This window comes from Cannabis sativa, chromosome X (assembly GCF_029168945.1).
Source record: "Cannabis sativa cultivar Pink pepper isolate KNU-18-1 chromosome X, ASM2916894v1, whole genome shotgun sequence".
In the NCBI taxonomy this organism is placed as follows: Eukaryota; Viridiplantae; Streptophyta; class Magnoliopsida; order Rosales; family Cannabaceae; genus Cannabis; species Cannabis sativa.
The window spans coordinates 67,564,332-67,583,875 of NC_083610.1; the positions used below are offsets into that span (position 1 = coordinate 67,564,332).

A 19,544-nucleotide genomic window follows, 5' to 3' on the forward strand; every position below is an offset into this window, starting at 1 on the left:
GCAACTAGATATCGATCATGTCCCCTCTGCTGCTGGTGGGAGGTAAGTTACTAATTTCTATCAACAAATAACTAATTGATTTGGTGTTGTGTTGATTTTAGTTACTATAACTGAATGCTGTAGTTAAATTTAATTTATTAATAAGTTGTAATATTTGTTTAAGATAATAATTATGTTAGCAGATTTAAATCGATCATATTGAGTAAACTAAACTAATTGGACTAATAATTTAGCATTACTTTGTTGTGTGTAAATAACATTTGCACTCAAAACTCAAACATAGAATTTGTAGACAAGATAGGAAGTTTGAAATGCATAAGTACTCAATTTTTTCTTGTTCTACATTTTCAGCAAGTTTTCTTTTGAAAATACATTAGTTTGATGGTGCATTGTGCTTTCATTCTGCAGGTGTGGTTTCAGTTGTTTGTCTACGGAAGAGGTGATTTCGGTGGAAGCTAGAACGAGTCTTAATCAATAATGGAGTAGTGGACCAATGTGGTTGCTCAGTTTTTTTCAGGAGAAATATGTTCTATTCTTCATTATGTTACTGTAAGAGAACTTTAAGTGTAAATTCTTGAATAGAACAGAGCCTTATAGACATTTTATGTGTTAAATACAAATGGAGTTATATGAGAATCATAGATACTTGTTATCCCAGAATTGGCACTCTGACGTGGCATCACAAGAATGGTGACATGTGGCATTAACTTAGAGCACCTGGTCGGATCAACATGCCGAGCAGGATGCCTCGCTGGCATGTCCATGATGGAATACTCAACGAGCCGTGCAGAATGAGCAATACTTAGCGAATTCAGCCAAGCACTTCGTGAGTCACCAGTTCAATCCCTATAACTCAGGGATCAACTTGCGTGGATGTGGCATACACACAATTCCACTATCGGTGTATACAGCCTCAATCCCACGATCCTAGCATTCAGCAATGATCCCACGATCTTGTGATTATGCGCTTTGTAACGAGAGAGGAAACTCTTCCTCCTCAAGTCTCTTGCCCTATAAATAGTGAGGAATGTTCACTGGGCAAGGGGGACGGAAACTGTAAAACAAAGATCATACGCCGAAACGCTATAAGCTAATGTTATCTAAGAATTATATATTCAGAGATACTATTATAAGACTATAAGAAAAGGAATCTTCTTCCTTATTCTTAAGTCAATACAACTAACGAGGATTAGGCTATTACCGAACTGCTCGGGGCTGAACCTCTATAAAATTTTTGTGTCTTCTTATTATTATTATTTGCTTTATTACGTATTCTTATTACGACACATCGTTTATCGCTTATCAAAAAGACTCATTGTCGTTGGCTAAAAGCGAAGTCAACAATACTAATCCAATAAGTAAATCATTTACTTTGTTGATCATAATTCCATCGCCCAAATTGAGGGTTCTTAGTAGAATTCCATCAGAGAAACTGATCATATTGTTAGGCTGTATAAACTACATAAAAGCTTCAATTAGAAGAAAGAGGAAAAAAAGAGATGAAGATTACTTCAATCGAACTATATTTGGAATCCTTCTCTTCTCTTTTTTTTTTTTTGAATTTTTTTTTATTACTTTCAAGCTTATATTTTGAATAAGAAAGAATGTTTGTAAATAGACAAATAGGCGTGTGAGCGTAACATGCATGTCTATAGCAAATAGACAAATAGTGTTGTGGCACCATTAATTATGTGATATATATATTGAGATTAAGGGTTATGCGTTCAAGGCATAATCAGGTTGGACTCGGTAACCAGAACCGAGATGAACTATTCTAAGACCTTATTGTATTTAGACGTGTGAGCGCAATACGTAGGTCTATGCCACGTAGACATAAATAGGCATGTGAGCTTAACATGCAAGTCTGTGACATACAGGCATATGAGATTGGCATTATTGTTTATATAGTATGATAAACATGTTATTGATATTCTATACTGTCTTGCTGGGCTTGGCTCATGGGTGCTCTACTGTGCAGGAAAGGGTAAATCTATTGCTGATAAGCCATGAGTGCAGGAGCTGGACAAAGAATGTACATGTCCGGGCCATATCAGACCAAGCGGGTTGGGGTCTACCAGTGTTGTGTTTTTGAAACTCTGTTTTCCCGCTTAGGCCGGCTGAAAGAAAATGACTTGTAATAATATTTTGTAAATATTTTTGGGATCCCAACATCTGTAACTTCTAGTTTATAAAGTTTAAAGTATTACAGGTTTATTTTCATTCCTGTTGTTATTAAAGTTTAAATTTCTTTCAATTTTACTGTTTCAGTGATTGTTTATGTCCTAAACTATGCTCCCCAGACTTTGATATCTACCAAATCATGCCCCTCAAACTTTGACATGTACTAAATTATGCCCCTTGAACTTTCATCCATGTTAGATTTTTTTTACTAAAATTAGACAAAAGTCCTTAAATCTAACAATCTTAATAGTTCAAAGGAATTTTTAATGGCAAAAAAATTCAGGAGACATGATTTAGTACATGTCAAAGTTCGAGGGGAAAAATTACTAATTAGCCTTTATTATTCGACATTTAATTAATTGATTAATTAAATAATAAAGTGGTAATATTAAAATATGAAATTTCATGCAGTACCAATCACAAGATAATACCTTTAGGTGATACTAAGTACTACTGGTGCCTTATATCAATGCTCATAAATAGAATATTAGTTAAAAACAGAAGAAATGGTGTGGGTGGGGGCTGATATTTTTACTCAGATCCATTTTTTAAAAAAAAATAAAAAATTAATAGTTATTGTAGTCTTGTGCATGCAAAATTTGACATGTGGCGCAAAATTGTATTTTTTTTGTCGTGTTGCAGTATTTTGTTGAAAAAAGTTAGGACACAGAATAAAAGTTATATTTTACGTGTCATGTAGTTATTTGTGTAAGTTTCCTTAAATAAGCCTTCTAAATAAATAACAAATAAGACATGACAACTTTCAAAATATCTAATTTCTCAACTTTTCAACTTTTAAAATAAAAGTCAATATTATAAAATTCATTTCTAGCATATCTTTAAAAAATTACACAACAACAAAATTTAATTGACAAGTTAACAAAAATAAAATTAAAATATTTACAAACATTCTTTCTTATTCAAAATATAAGCTTGAAAGTAATAAAAAAATGCAAAAGAAAGAGAAGAGAAGGATTCCAAATATAGTTCGATTGAAGTAATCGTCATCTCTTTTTTTTTTTTTTCCTCTTTCTTCTAATTGAAGCTTTTATGTAGTTTATACAACCTAACAATATGATCAGTTTCTCTGATGGAACTCTACTAAGAACCCTCAATTTGGGCGATGGAATTATGATCAACAAAATAAATGATTTACTTATTGGATTAGTATCTATGATTCTCATATAACTCCATTTGTATTTAACACATAAAATGTCTATAAGGCTCTGTTCTATTCAAGAATTTACACTTAAGGCTCTAAAGTTCTCTTATAGTAACATAATGCAGAATAGAACATAATTCTCCTGAAAAAAAGCTGAGCAACCACATTGATCCACTGCTCCATTATTGATTAAGACTCGTTCTAGCTTCCACCGAAATCACCTCTTCCGTAGACAAACAACTGAAACCACACCTGCAGAATGAAAGCACAATGCACCATCAAACTAATGTACTTTCAAAAAAAAACTTGCTAAAAATATAGAACAAGAAAAAATTGAGTACTTATGCATTTCAAACTTCCTATCTTGTCTACAAATTCTATGTTTGAGTTTTGAGTGAAAATGTTATTTACACACAACAAAAATAATGCTAAACTATTAGTTCAATTAGTTCAGTTTACTCAATATGATCGATTTAAATATGCTAACATGATTATTATATTAAACAAATATTACAGCTTATTGATAAATTAAAATTTAGCTACAACATTCAGTTATAGTAACTAAAATCAACACAGCACCAAATCAATTAGTTATTCAATTAGTTATTTGTTGATAGAAATTAGTAACTTACCTCCCACCAGCAGCAGAGGGGACATGATCGACATCTAGTCGCACACAAATTCAGAAAACAACGAAGGTGGAATCAGTGATGGCAACATTCAATAACTCGAGATTCATTCCTAAGTTATAATCCACATTGGTCACACATGTCGTGATTTCTTTTAAATATCTGTTCCGGTAGATTAATCTCTGGTTCTGCTGTCAGTGGACTTTGATCGGACCTGTGTGTTACTAGGATGACAGACGATCCATATACCTCCACATCACGAATAATGTCGTTGCTGCTTCTGCTACTACTAGCACCATTGTTCGTATTGAGAGGAGGTGATGGAGAATCATTGAGAGGAGTTGATGGAGAGTCGGAGGATGAAATCAATTCTTCGTTCGGAGGTGGTGGTGATGGTGAATCGTTGAGAGGAGGTGATGGAGAGTTGGAGGATGAAATCGATTCTTCGTTCGGAAGTAGTGGTGATGGAGAATCGTTCATTGGAGGCTGTGATGATGGAGAATCGTTCATGAGAGTTGGTGGTGATGAAGAATCGTTCATCGGAGGTAGTGGTGATGGAGAATCGATCATCAGAGGTGGTGGTGATGAAGAATCGTTCATCAGAGGTAGTGGTGATGGAGAATCGATCTTCGGAGGTGAAGGTGGAGGTGGTGGTGATGGAGAATCGATCATCGGAGGTGGAGGTGGAGGTGGTGGTGATGGAGAATCGATCATCGAAAGTGGAGGTGGAGGTGGTGGTGATGGAGAATCGATCATCGGAGGTGGAGGTGGTGGTGATGTAGAATCGATCATCGGAGGTGGAGGTGGAGGTGGTGGTGATGGAGAATCGATCATCGGAGGTGGAGGTGGTGGTGATGATGGAGAATCGATCATCGGAGGTGGAGGTGGAGGTGGTGGTGATGGAGAATCGTGTGGTCCGAGTCTGAAAAAACTATCTGAAAACAGCAGAGGCAAAAACGATGATAATGGCTATAATTCTTCTTTCCATTTTGAATAATGTTATCCTCATTTTGAAACATGGTGTATATAGGCGAGATCGAGAGGGAGGGAAAAGAAGAAAATGCAAATACAGTGAAGTGAATCGTGAGGAGGACTGAGAGAAAATGGTTATACCGCCTTTCCTTTCAGTCTTGGTTTATTTTTGAAAAATATTGCTTTTTATTATTATTTATGTCCTTAGTACTTTCTTTTTTTTTTCAAAAAAAAAGAAATAAATAAATTAATATATATATGTGTAACTATAAACAGTATAATTTCCCAAACATATATATTGTTAGAAAAGTAATATATCATATTTTAAAATACCCTACAAATATAATATCTTTTTTCTTACATATATTATAATTTTTTATTACCTTCGATAATTATAAAAAATACTTTTATTTTCACAGGAATATTAGATAAAACTTATAATATAACCCGATTATTAATTTAAATTAATAGATTTTATTATTATACACTAGAATCTAGATACACAACACTACTAATACTAATGTTATCTAGATATATATATAGAATAATTTTATGGCAATGACTATCTTTTTGTTCCTATAATATATTTACACTTTTTTAACCATTAATTATTATGACTTTTAAAAGTCAAAATTGTGTAAGATGTATTTGTTTGTAGGTTATTAATTTTTTTTTTGAAAAAAAAAAATCTCACACCGAAGTAAAAAGGTGAGAATTAGTAGTTTTTGATAAGACACTAGTCTACTACCCTATAAAATGCATTGGAATCATAAAAGTGCATTTCCATTTGGCCAAATGTTTGCAAAAAAAAAGTATCTATTAAATAAATACAAAAAAAATCGATAAAATTAAAATAGTACAATTGGAAGGTTAACTTTTTTTTTTTTCATAAAATGAATTTCTTTTTTCTTGAAATTGTGCTATTAATATATTATAAAAAAAAGATTGTACTATTATATGTTAAATGTATTTTATAAAATTATAAAAATAAAATGTAAGTGGATAAGGAAAAAATAATAATTTGGAGTATGATTATTTTTTGCAGAGCATAAAAAAAATAAACTGATAACAGATTAAACAAAAGAATAATTACATAAGGCACCATTTTTTGTAAAATATTTACATTTTTACGTTCAAAGAATGTTTTTTTTACATTTTTACGGTTTTCCAAAAAATAACACGAAAACAACATAAAATCAACAAGAAAACTACATAAAAGAAACATCAAAATAACAACAAAAAAATAACATAAATATAACAACAAATTAACAAGATTACAACATAAAAAGACCGTATTTTCTGTAAATAAAATCAAAAAAATCGTAAATAGGTTTAAAATTCCGTGAAACCGTATTTTTGTAATTTTTTTGTTGTTTTTATGTTTTTGTAAAATAATCCCTTAAACAAATTAGAATTAGTAATGAGATTTTTTAATTATTGTATCTAAAATTAATCTTATTTACAAAAATACTTTGATATGTTCTCTATTTATGGTTGCTTAATTGAATTGGTATATATGATATGTTCTCTGATTTATGGTTACTTAATTAAGTTTTGCATATCGAATAAAGTATTCCTCCAAATTACATAAAGTCTCATACTTATGCATCCGCATAATTATCAATAATTTAAGATAATTATGTAATAATCACTTTTTCAACAACTTAATTTTGTAATATGTACCAATATTAATTGATTTTTATTTATGATCCCAAATAATTAAACATGACGCATACTCATCATTTACCAAATGGAAGATCATTGCCTTATAGCTGATGTTACCGCATTACATCCAATAAGCACTGATGTTTCCGCTTACAACCCAATGGAGAACCGAGCTCTACGACACTTGCAAAGATACTATAGCTTCGCACACAAGTATGCGGTGTGAAATATTATTGCAATCAAATCATCAAGGACGACAAAATTTATAGATCATGGAGGGATTGAAGCAATTATGACGTTAGATCACGGAGTGTGTGCAAAATACAAAATCGGACTGAAACATGTATTTTACAAAGCTTTTGGTTGTTACAAACTACTAGTACCTGTTATAAAGATGGGTATAGGAGGTTGTTGGTTAAAATTAGTTGAAGGTAGTTATTCCTGTTGTACCTTCTTTATAATGAGAGTCATATATTACTCTTATTCTACATGGAGAACCGATTACAATGTAAGGAAAGTATACACATAACTTACCACCTACAACTAATTCTAACTAACACTCACTATATTCGTGCTTAAGAACAGTTACTAGGTATTAACAACTCAGAACACTAACAACATGAACTACTCTAATAATGGTTTAATGTTAATACTGTAAAGTCTTTTTTTGGCAAGTTAGTTGACAAAATAATTTTTTCATTTATGGTAAGATTGTTGTGCATTCATATTCGATTTCTTACCTTATAAATTCGGATTGTTGTTGCCATTTTCCTTGTTTGGAAAGTTGCACTTTCAGCTGAACTTTTCTTTGTTGAAAACTTCTCAAAAGAGAAGGAATTCTCTTTTGGAAAGTTGTCTTTTTTAGGGAAACTTTGATTATTGCCTTTTCCTTATTAATTTCGATTGTATCTTGATACAATCAGAATATCTAATCTATTTTTGGCAGGAATCAAGCATTGATAGAAGATCGGACCCGATTTTAGTAAGTTTCCCGTTTTTGGTCAGATCTGCTGCGTCAACATCCGAATCTGATGTAGCAGATCGTGTTTCTTTTGGAAAGTTTTTGTACAGCTACTAATTCGAACTTGTGGTTGCCTCTTTGGTTTCTATGTTCTATAAATAGAGCCTAGAGAGCAACCATTCGAATTACCTCTTCCATTATTCATTTTTTGCATTTATCTTTTGAGAGAAGAGAGTCTTTCTTTGTTTTGTGAGAGCCTAGTTGTTCATCTAGGTTCTAGTTGTTCTATTTCTGTTCTTACTCTATCCTAGAGGTTGTGAAGAACTACTTGACTGAACAAGAGATTGGTCTTCGGGAGAAGACTTGATAAAGCCTTACTTCGGGAGGAAGTAAGCACTTGGTCTTCGGGAGAAGACTTGTTGAAGCCTTACTTCGGGAGGAAGTAAGCACTCACACTTCAAAGACGAAGGGAGTTCGGGCTTGAAGGTGTTTCAAGAAGTCAGATTCATAAAGTGGATTACAAAGGATTGCGGCAATTCTTTAGAGGGAGTCTAAACTTGTTTAAGTCAATTGTCTTTGTAATTTTGATACTTTATTAATTGATTTCATTCTCTGGGCGTGGCCCCGTGGACTAGGAGTGTTCGGGAGAACACTGATACCACGTACAAATCTCTTGTGTCAAGTTATTTATTTTTCTGCAAATATTTTATATTCTGCCTGTTCAGTTTTGCTGTAGCAGAATTACTTTCTGCTGCTGCAAACGCTTACAGTTTTTATATTTTCGTATATACAACTGACATTTGCAAAAACACGGTTTTTCAAATACAACTCGATATTGAAAAGTATGCATATTTGTTTACGTGTAAAAATGGTAAGTTCAATCTCAATCCAAATACCACATGTAACATTATTTACAATGCATGATTGGCTACAGTATGTGCTACTTGATTAGCATCCCTACAAATAAAATTTAAACCAATTACACAATCATGTGTAATATTAATTTATTTTAATATGAATTAAAAAATGTTTATTAATTTATTTTTGAGTAATTTGTGGCGTAAATACTTAAGTGTAACTCTTTATTGCAGATAAATACGCAAGTTTAATTTTTTACGATATTAACACCTAAGTTATATTTTAAGAACTTTTCTAGTTACTTGGCCATTAAGTGTCAAGTTATTATACACGTGTTATTTTTTTATTGGTATATTTAAATTAATTTTTAATTAAAAAATAAAATTTAATGATCTAGATTAATTAAGGTCTGTCATGTGGGCATTAACTTAACACTTAATGACCACGTACCTAGGGAAGTTTAAGAATTTTAGCTTAGGTATTATTATTGTCAAAAATTAAACTTAAATATTTATCTACAATCGAAAGTTAAACTTAGATATTTATACTGCAAATTACTCATTTATTTTAATATGAGTTACTTGATTATGTATTTATTTAAATATACGTTGATGTATACATATTAATTTAATTTTATTATGAATTATTGTACTTATTAGATTTTTTTTTTTATGAACTAAAAAGTTGTATTGCTCAAAAATTGATTTTATTATAAAGAAAATAAATCTAAGAAAGACATAAAATATAATTTTTAGAAAATAAATTTTAAAAAGGGTCCTCAATAAGCTTATTAAAATAAATATTTTTTGAAAGCAACATACAAAAAAAATATCCTTAGAAGAATATGAAAAATAATAAGAAATTACTAATTAAGTGTACTAAAAAGTAAAATAAAATAACTATTAAATTTACTTTAAAAAAAAAATAAAAAAAGAAGAAGACAATAGTGTAAAGACAAAAAATGTGTAAAAATATTATAAGCTAGGTTCCACTATTACTATTATATTTCCTCAACTTTATTACCATTAGATCAACAATCAATGGCTAAAAAAATATCCCTACCATAGGCACAAAACCAAGGTCTCTACCATAGACATTTCCTATATATTTTTATGAATTATAATTATTTTTTTTGTAAATTTTTTCATTTCATTTTTACAATATAAAAATAATGTATAAATAATAGTATAAATATAAAAGTAATATAAAAAGTTGAAAACAACAATATGTATTTTTTTTTTCAATTGTTATACTTTAATATTTAATTTTTTTTTTATAATAATACAAAAAATTAATATTTTATTACAATTAAGTACAAATTACTAATTTTTTGCTGTTAAATGATGACGTGACAATATTTACGTAACATAAAAAATATATAATATAAACTAAACAAATAAATTATTAAATGTATGTTGTTACATTATTGTTTTAACAACAAAAATTAACATTTTGTACTTAAATTGTAACAAAATATTAATGTATTATTATCGAAAAAAAAAGATTTGAATATTATTATCGAAAAGAGGGCATTGGGAGAATATATGGGAATGAAGGTGGTTGAAAATCATGGGAAATATCTCAGGTTTCCTTCTCTTGTGGGACGTAATAAGAAGCAAGTGTTTGTGGTTATTAAGAATCGAGTTTGGAATAAGCTAAGGGGATGGAAGATGTCTATGTTTTCTATGGCCGGCAAAGAGGTACTAATTAAGGCCATCATCCAAGCTATCCCACCCTATACCATGAGTTGCTTCTGGCTTACCAAGAGTACTATTAACAATTTACATAGGATGGCAGTTAGATTTTGGTGGGGTTCAACTAAAAAACACAAGAAGACACATTGGTGTAAGTGGAAACAACTATGCAAACCCAAAGAAGAGGGAGGGCTAGGATTTGGGGATCTTGAAATGTTTAATCAAGCTTTGCTTGTTAAGCAAATTTGGAGATGTATAAGGCAACCCACATCACTTTGCAGCAAGGTTTTGAAGGCAAGCTATTATCTGGGGAAGGGAGTGTTGGATGCTAAGTGTGGGGCACATGCTTTTTTTGTGTGGAGAAGCTTGGTGTGGGGAAGGAAAATAATGCTTAATGGATATGGATGGAGAATTGGTAATGGAAATTCAGTTAAGATATTGGAAGATCTTTGGTTACCTCGACCTCGAAGCTTCAAGGTGTACGAAAAGCCTAGTATCCCTGCACAACTTAGAGTTATAGATCTGAAACTGCATAATGGAGATTGGGATGAGGAGTTCATTCACAACATCTTTAACCGGGAAGATGCAGATATCATCCTTCAACTCCCTGTGGCTAATCCCAGTTTGGAGGATAAGATTTTGTGGCATTACAGCAACAATGGTGAGTATTCGGTTCGGAGCGAGTATAGAATGGCACTTGAGCTTCAGAAAGAGGTAGGCCAAGCGGATGATAGTCACATTCGAGAGTGGTGGAAAATGATGTGGAAGCTGAAAATTCCCCCAAAAGTCATACATTTTGTTTGGAAAATGGCACATTCCTGGCTGCCCACAAATGCAGCTCTTGCTTATAGAGGGACGAACGTTGATCCTTACTGTCAGAGGTGCAACAGTAACGCAAGGGAATCAGTCTTTCATGCTATATGGGGCTGTAAAACCAATAAGAGGGTCTGGAAGTTGAGCGGGTTCAAGAACAAACTGCAGAGAGTTGGTAAAGAAGATGTCATGACTTTCTTGATGAGACTTGCTAAGGCTTGGACTAAGATGGACTATGAGATGTTCCTGGTGTTATGCTGGCAACAGTGGTTTATAAGAAACAACACAAAACATGGAGGGAAGGAGGCTCGGCCAGCTGATGTGGTGGAGTGGTGTGCTAAGTTCTTAAGTGAATTTCAAGGACAAGATTAGAGGGAGAATAGTACTCAACAGAGAGCAACAGCACGTTGGTCTCCTCCAGTGCAGGGTATGATGAAGATCAATGTAGACTGAGGGGTCAAAAAGGGAGGGCAAAGCATGGGTATTGGGTGTGTGGTACGTGACTGTGATGGGCGGGTGCAGTTTGCTGTAGCAACTTCTCTGCAGCAGGAAGGGTCTCCATTACAAGCTGAGTTGTTAGCGATCAAGGAAGGTCTCCAATTAGGAATTCAGAGGAAATATCGACAATTTTGTATTGAATCTGATTGCCTACATGCTATCCAATTAATCCAAAAAAAAAAGGAGGATGGGTGTAGGGATGTGGATGGGATATTAGATTCTATTCGAAACTTATTGTTGCATGATTTTGTTATGGGTATTTCTTTTATATATAGGGAAGCGAATGGGGTCGCTCATGGTTTGACCAATTATGTTTTGGTGAACAAAGTTAGTGCTATGTGGATTGGGATTAATCCCTCTTGTGTAAGTCTCGCTATTGAGCGGGACATGCCTAATCCTATGTAATTTGTTTCTGAGTTCAAAAAAGAAAAAAAACCCATTAAAATGTTAAAGGACACTCATGTTGTTTAGTATTATTTGTAAGGTGTAATATCGATATTAGTGCAATTCAATATTGGCTCCTACTTGTTTTACTTTAATAAATATTATAAAAAATCGCTAACAAATTATAAGGCGACACTGGTGCTAAGCACCATGGGTGCCTCATAGCAATACTCTTTTAGTATTATTGCTACAAATATCCTAATAAAATATAAGCTAATTAGTATTTTTGTCCTTTAAATATTAACATGTACTAAGTTATATCCCTTGAACTTTTAAGGCTGTTAAAAATCTCTATTGAATTATTGAGATTATTGAAAAACTTTTATCCAATTTTAGTAATAAAAATCTAACATGGATGAAAGTTTATGAAATATAATTTGATACATGTTAAAAGTTCGAGAGGTATGATTTGGTAGATATCAAAGTCTAGAGAGCATGATTTAACACATAAATAATTACTAAATTAGTAAAATTGAATGAAATTAGACAAAAATCTTTAAGTCTAATAATCTCAATATTTTAGAAAAAAATTTTAACGGTAAAAAAAAATTCAAGAAATATGATGTGATACATGTAAAAATCTAAGCCTAGAAATTCTAATTAGCTTAAAATATATAAGAAATGAACGAACATGAAAATTTCTTATTTATTTCTCAATAATATATATATATAATATATATATTAAATGTTATGATTGATGCTTTGGTTTGGTTTGTTTCGTAGCAGAGGCAATCAAATTCTTTTCCTTTCTTTGATTCATTTCACAGGTGGAAGAAAAAGCAAGTAGTCAATCAATCTCAGTGCTTTTCCGTATTATTACTTTACTATAATGGATCCAATCTCAATCTCAGCTCAAACTCCAACCAACGGTCCTAAATAATTCTTTTATTTTCTTCACTTTTATTATTATTATTATTATCATTAATTGCCTTCATTCACCATTCTCTAATGGCGATGCAGTGATAGTGAGACTGACACCATGATTGCTTCTTCCACTCTTCTTCGTCTTCCCACACTCTCTCTTCAAACTTCCAAGGTCTCTCTCTCTCTCATTCTATTTCAATTTCAATTCAATTTTTTTTTTGTTTTTTATGCTATTATAATCTTAATTGATTTTTGTACAAAGGTTGCTATAAATAGTCGGATTTTTGCGCAACCTGGAGTCGGGAGCTCTGGATCTCAGCCGTTGCTAGCTTACCGTAGAGTTGTGTTTCCATCAAGGAACTCAATTAATGGGAAAGTAAGTGTTTTCGAAGTTCTCAGTCTAAATTTGGCCATTAGAGCTATTATTTTTTTTTGGTTTAGTTTGTTAAGTTTCATGGGGTTCTAAGCTTTATTTGAGCAATAATAATGTTAAAAAGTCTCAAAGATAGAATTGTGGAGTGGACAGTTTTTGTGACACAGTGACATTATGGTTCCCAACTCATTATTATCTTCCCGAAAGGAGATTCTTTCATTTCGCAACACATTATTGGATTGAGTATTGTTATTGGGCAGTGCCAATCACCTTAGAAGATATGATTGGTTAGCGATATTCCCTAAAAGTTACTATATTAAATTATATGTAACTCGATACTTAATTACACTAACAATGTTATAACACCTAGGAGGCTGATAGGCACGTGTCTTTTAGCATTTCTCTATTGGATTGCTTTCCTCTCGTTTTTTTGCCCTTTTTTATAACTTTTAAGTGTAGAATGAGGCTCTAAAAGGCTTACTTATTTCAGGTGGATTGCTGTTTTTATACCTCGGCAGTTTTAACAGATGACAACTCATCAATAACAGCGGAAGAAGAAATGGAACATATTGGTATATTGAGCACTGATCCAAGCTTGGAACAGTATAAAGATCACTTCAAATATAGAATGAGCAGATATGTAGATCAGATAAAGCTTTTTACCAAACATGAAGGAGGGCTTGAGGAATTTGCAAGAGGTTAGTAATTTGTTAAAACTATGTTAAATAGTTAAAACTATGTGATATAGTTATCTTCAGATTGAATTTGTTAAAACCCTTAAAATTCATGTTTGTATCCCTGTGTGTAGGTTATTTGAAATTTGGGTTTAACAATGAAGAAGGTGGCATTGTGTACCATGAATGGGCCCCTGCTGCTCAGTAGGTTTCTTAGCTTTTGAATTACAGGTTTTTAAACTTTGTGAACCATTTTGGTAAACAAAGAGTCATGATTTTAAATATAGGGAAGCACAACTTATTGGTGATTTCAATGGATGGGATGGTTCTAACCACAAGATGGAGAAGAACCAATTTGGAGTTTGGAGTATCAAGATTCCTGACTCTGATGGGAAGTCAGCCATTCCTCATAATTCACGTGTAAAGTTCCGCTTCAAGCACAGTGATGGAGTTTGGGCGGATCGCATCCCTGCTTGGATTAAATATGCCACAGTTGACCCATCAAGTTTTGGAGCACCATATGATGGTGTATATTGGAACCCACCCTCATCAGAAAGGTACAAGTTTTTCACTTTTCTATTGCCCTAATTTGCATATGATGAATATACGACCAGTTCTACAATTATGACAACAGAGAGTGTTATAGACCCAAGTTGTTGCATAGCCAAAGGCCAGAATGAAATGTGGTTAATAATGGTAATATCTTCTTCCTCTTCTGCAGATATCACTTTAAACATCCTCGTCCTCCAAAACCTTTGGCCCCGAGAATCTACGAGGCTCATGTTGGAATGAGTAGCTCAGAACCTGTTGTCAGTTCATATAGAGAATTTGCTGACAATGTTTTGCCTCGTATAAGGGCAAACAACTATAACACAGTCCAGTTAATGGCTGTGATGGAACATTCCTACTATGCATCCTTTGGCTACCATGTTACAAACTTTTTTGCTGTAAGCAGTAGATCTGGAACCCCAGAGGACCTAAAATATCTAATTGACAAAGCCCATAGCCTTGGTTTGCGAGTTTTAATGGATGTTGTTCATAGCCATGCGAGTAACAATGTCACTGATGGTCTAAATGGCTTTGATGTTGGTCAAAGCTCACATGATTCCTACTTTCACATTGGAGAACGAGGTTACCACAAATTATGGGATAGCAAACTCTTTAATTATGCTAATTGGGAAGTTCTTCGATTCCTTTTATCCAACTTGAGGTGGTGGCTTGAGGAGTATAATTTCGATGGATTTCGATTTGATGGAGTTACTTCAATGTTGTATCATCATCATGGGATCAATATGGGATTTTCCGGAAATTACAATGAGTATTTTAGTGAGGCCACAGATGTTGATGCTGTGGTATACTTGATGCTGGCAAATCATCTGATTCATGAAATCTTGCCTGATGCAACAGTAATTGCTGAAGATGTTTCAGGCATGCCTGGACTTGGTCGGCCCGTCTCAGAGGGGGGTGTTGGTTTTGACTACCGGTTGGCAATGGCTGTCCCTGATAAGTGGATTGATTATTTGAAGAACAAGAGTGATATGGAGTGGTTAATGACGGAAATCTCATGGAGTTTGACTAATAGGAGATATAGTGAGAAGTGTATATCTTATGCTGAGAGTCACGACCAGGTATTTGGCTCTTTTGATTTTGTTGATATGAATTCCCATGAACAGGATCACTTCATCAAGTACTTTCAACTTTTTTGGGTAGTAAATGTCTTATAACTCTTGCAAATATTTTTCAATACTTTTACTTATCTGTCTTGCAGAAAAAAGTAAACCATGGTTATCTGTTTTCCTTTTCCCTCGGCCTCCGTTATTTGTCTTATCAAAATGATGTTCATTGCTTCCGTAATTTTTTTTTGTTACTACCCCTGTAGGCAATTGTCGGTGACAAGACTATTGCCTTCTTTCTGATGGATAAAGAAATGTATTCAGGCATGTCCTGTCTGACAGAAGCTTCTCCTACTGTTGACCGAGGGATAGCACTTCACAAGGTTTGTCTTGCCATATAGTAGTAATAATCGTTTGCATGTTTTCTCTACTTTATTAGTGAACGGGTTGATTTTTGTGAATGGTTATCTTTTGTTACTGATTAGACCATGAATTATTTGTCCTTATAGCATGACAAGGACATTATAAATTTTATGATTTGAAAGTTTAATTTTTTCATGTTTTATATTTCGCACTCTGCAGATGATACACTTCATAACAATGGCATTGGGAGGGGAAGGCTATCTGAATTTTATGGGAAATGAAGTAAGCGCTCTAGCCTATTTTCTTGTCTACTAAACTATGGCATCAATACTGCAGCTGACTTGACTATATTCAGATGTAATTTGTTTTGGATTACTACTGATAAATTTTAGCCTTTAAATTTTGATGTTATAGGTGAAAGGAATAATGGTATATTGTGCTATGTAAAAATACGTAATGATGTAATTAATAGGTTACCTTAAGTCTAATGTGTAAGATAGATTTTGAGAAGTTCTGAAACCTCTTAATTACTTCATTATGTTTTAGGTGAAAGGAATGTTGCTGTTAGGACTTAGCCCTTAGGATTGGAGTTTAATATATATATAAAAAAAAGAGTATATGGGTCATTACAGGGGTATTGAGATAGTATATATAAGACGGTAGTAAAAGGGATTTGGGTGAAGAATTGTTTGGTTGAGTAAGCAATAGCTTTTGGAAGAGTGCTGGGTCTCTCGAATACCCATTTGTCCATTGTCCATTGTTCATTTCATTTTATCTTCTAATATCTATATATCAGCTGTTTGCCTCTATTTTCTCTGATCTATTTGCTACTGCTCTTACCAAATTGACAGGAAATTCCTATCAGTTGCTTAACAATTTTGTCAGGACTAATAGTATGGTGTGCTATGTAAAAATACGTAATGATATGATTAACAAGTAACCTCAAGTGTAAGATATATTTTGTAAAGTTCTGAAACCTTTTAAAAGGACATAAAAATTCATGTACTATAATTTTTTCTATGAACTTGTGCTTCTTCTTGTCTTAACATGCATGCCAAGCCTCATTTTCTGATTTATGTTCTTTTCCTCATTTTTCGTTTTTCCTAAAAAAAAAATTTATAGTTTGGTCATCCCGAGTGGATTGACTTCCCAAGAGAAGGAAATGGATGGAGCTATGAAAAGTGCAGACGACAGTGGAACCTGGTGGATACTGAGCATTTGCGATATAAGGTTTGAACTACTCTTGAAAATGCATCTTCATTATCTAGTATTATTAGTAAAGCTGTAAGTGGTTGAAATTAATTATGTTGTATTTGATATAATTGGCTAAATACAAAATAGAAATAATACACAAATAGTGTGTTATTAAGAAAACTAAATTTTGTGCTACAAGGAAATTAAATTTTGAATTTTTAGTATTTGGCTTCAAAAATTGACAAAATTCGAGTTTCGATGAATACATTGAGGTATATAAACATATCTAAACATGTTGGGAGGAATTTGGCAATTTTGGGATGATTTGGGCAAGAATAATGGGTCAAAATTCAGGAAATGTGTCGCAGGACCCAAGGGCAACGTTGACGCTTATGTAACTTCGTGTTGCCACCTAATAGGCGACATGTTGTCTGGGACACACAATCTCTTAGATTCTAAGCTTAGATCCCAGGCAGGGGAGAAAGCTTCGAAACTGTAGTGTGGAAAAGCATACAGACACTAAGTAGCTAAGGAAGTAGCATTGATGCGTTGCCACTTAAGGTGACGGCGTGTTGCCATTTTCTTGCATTTTTGGCTCTAAAGTTGCGTTTTTCAAATTGCAACATGTGAAACTTGCCTAGGCCTATCACTATTTAAAGGGTCTTGGAGGGGTCCATGTCCAAAGAGACTGATCACACTTTTGCTTTCTCTTGCTAGCTCTCAACCGTTTTCTTCAAAAAATTCATCATGAAATTGGTTGCTTCAAGAATTCAAAGGCTTGTTGCATCCCATTTCTTATTATTTCTGTGTAGAACCCTGAAGCATCTTCCTATTGGATTTTAATAGAGAATTTGTACAGAGTTTCTCTTCAAGCCTTCTTTGTGTTTGTTTACTGTTCATTGTGTTGCAGAATCTTTCTATAATGCTCAAGGCAACAGCTCTATATGTGATTTGCTTATCTAATTTATGGGCAGTTACTAATTGTTGATTTATCTTTGTTATTCTTCCCCTATTCTTGAAACTTGTCCAGTTTATGAATGCGTTTGATAGGGCAATGAATTCGCTCGATGATAAATTTGCATTCGTATCATCATCTAAACAAATAGTAAGCAGCACGAATGAAGAAGACAAGGTAATACAGTCTATAATATGTCTGGCCGTTTCTTTACTATTTGTGTAGTTACAATTTTCAATTGGGCTTTTGGCTCTATTTTCTAGTGCTTGGACAATGAAAAAATGAGTACTTTTGCGGATTACAGGTCATTGTCTTCGAGCGTGGAGATCTAGTTTTTGTATTCAATTTCCATCCAGAAACTTCATATGATGGGTAATTTTTGCTTTGATCTTAGCTCTAGCAATTTTTTTTCTTTTTTTCTTTTTGAGTGGGTTTGAATATGTGATATGCAGGTACAAGGTTGGGTGTGACTTGCCTGGGAAGTACAGGGTTGCGCTTGATAGCGATGCTTTAGAATTTGGTGGACATGGAAGAGTAAGAAAAATATTTGTGTACCGTATTATTAAACATGAATGTCTCAGTATAGTAAGAGTGGTAGCTTAATTAGCCAAATTTGTAGTTTACCCACAAAAAACTGTAATTTACTTTAGTTATAATTTGGCACTGGCAGGTTGGCCATGATGCAGACCATTTCACCTCGCCGGAAGGAATACCAGGAGTACCTGAGACAAATTTTAACAATCGCCCCAACTCCTTCAAAGTATTATCACCCTCTCGCACCTGTGTGGTATGTTTTTGTTCTCTTTTTTTCTCAACAATCACTCCTCTCCTGTCAAGGTGACATTGCATAATCTATTTTCTCTTTTTCCTGTTTGTGATGTATTTTATTTTGAAGGTTTACTATAGAGTAGATGAAACTGGTGAAGGAAACAGTGGGAGTAAAGTTAGTCAAAGCAATGAGAAGAAGAGGAGTGACTAAGTTGCTCTGGTAGATTGTTGTAGCCGGAGAGGATGGTGTGAATAAATAAGATAATTCTCTTATTGAGTTTGTAGATTTTGCTATGGAGTTAATTATGTATAAATACTTTGTTGTGAAGTAGAGATGCCATGTCAGCTTTTAAATGAACAGTATTTATATAGCCTTTGGAGGTTTGAATGAAAATGGAGCTTTATTTACATAAAAAAAATGTCATTTTTCCCTACCACAGTATTATTTCTATTAAATGAGTTTTTTATCTTGCAAATAATTTGTTTAGAAATGTTTCGAATCTCTTAGAGTGACTACAAATTTGAAGATGCAGTCCAATTTATTCTCCAACTGAGCACCATTTCTCATCATATATGCAGTGCTAGCTATCCACACTGCACATTGATCAAGAGAAAAGAGTCTCACCTCAAAACCATATCACAATAAGAAGAGTAGCTCTCTTAACTAAATGTTTTTTTTTTCGACTTTCGGATGGGGACATTCGAACTTAACTTCTTCTTTGTAAATAAGTGTGAAACTATTAGACTATGTCTATGTTTTACTGTACTAGTGTAGTGATTATTTCTCTTCAGTGATGGAGGATATTCATAAACATGAATTTGTATTGTGTTCTGTACTTATAAAATGAAACAATTTGACACAA

At 33.2% G+C, this 19,544-nt stretch overlaps 2 protein-coding genes across 2 annotated transcripts; both read left to right on the forward strand.

Annotated features, from left to right (window-relative positions):
• Positions 1-4,201: 4,201 nt before the first annotated feature.
• Positions 4,202-4,969, forward strand: LOC133032322 (glycine-rich cell wall structural protein 2-like). Its single transcript, XM_061106228.1, has one exon. The coding sequence runs from the start codon at positions 4,202-4,204 to the stop codon at positions 4,967-4,969; it is 768 nt and encodes a 255-aa protein (XP_060962211.1).
• A 7,533-nt stretch (positions 4,970-12,502) lies between these two features.
• On the forward strand, positions 12,503-19,009 carry LOC115713840 (1,4-alpha-glucan-branching enzyme 1, chloroplastic/amyloplastic). Its single transcript, XM_030642327.2, has 15 exons — positions 12,503-12,746; positions 12,838-12,913; positions 13,004-13,117; positions 13,605-13,812; positions 13,923-13,992; positions 14,076-14,345; positions 14,510-15,416; positions 15,668-15,784; positions 15,984-16,046; positions 16,887-16,994; positions 17,989-18,090; positions 18,218-18,285; positions 18,366-18,447; positions 18,584-18,700; positions 18,809-19,009. The coding sequence occupies exons 2-15, from the start codon at positions 12,857-12,859 to the stop codon at positions 18,890-18,892; spliced, it is 2,367 nt and encodes a 788-aa protein (XP_030498187.2). The 5' UTR covers positions 12,503-12,746; positions 12,838-12,856; the 3' UTR covers positions 18,893-19,009.
• Positions 19,010-19,544: the final 535 nt, after the last annotated feature.

Excerpts from the sequence above, each read along its gene's own strand:
- LOC133032322 (XM_061106228.1), top strand. The coding sequence starts at position 4,202 with ATGACAGACGATCCATATACCTCCACATCACGAATAATGTCGTTGCTG.
- LOC115713840 (XM_030642327.2), top strand. The coding sequence starts at position 12,857 with ATGATTGCTTCTTCCACTCTTCTTCGTCTTCCCACACTCTCTCTTCAA. Across the intron at positions 13,813-13,922 it reads GCTTGAGGAATTTGCAAGAG|GTTATTTGAAATTTGGGTTT; the intron begins GTTAGTAATTTG and ends CCCTGTGTGTAG. Across the intron at positions 15,785-15,983 it reads GAGGGATAGCACTTCACAAG|ATGATACACTTCATAACAAT; the intron begins GTTTGTCTTGCC and ends CGCACTCTGCAG.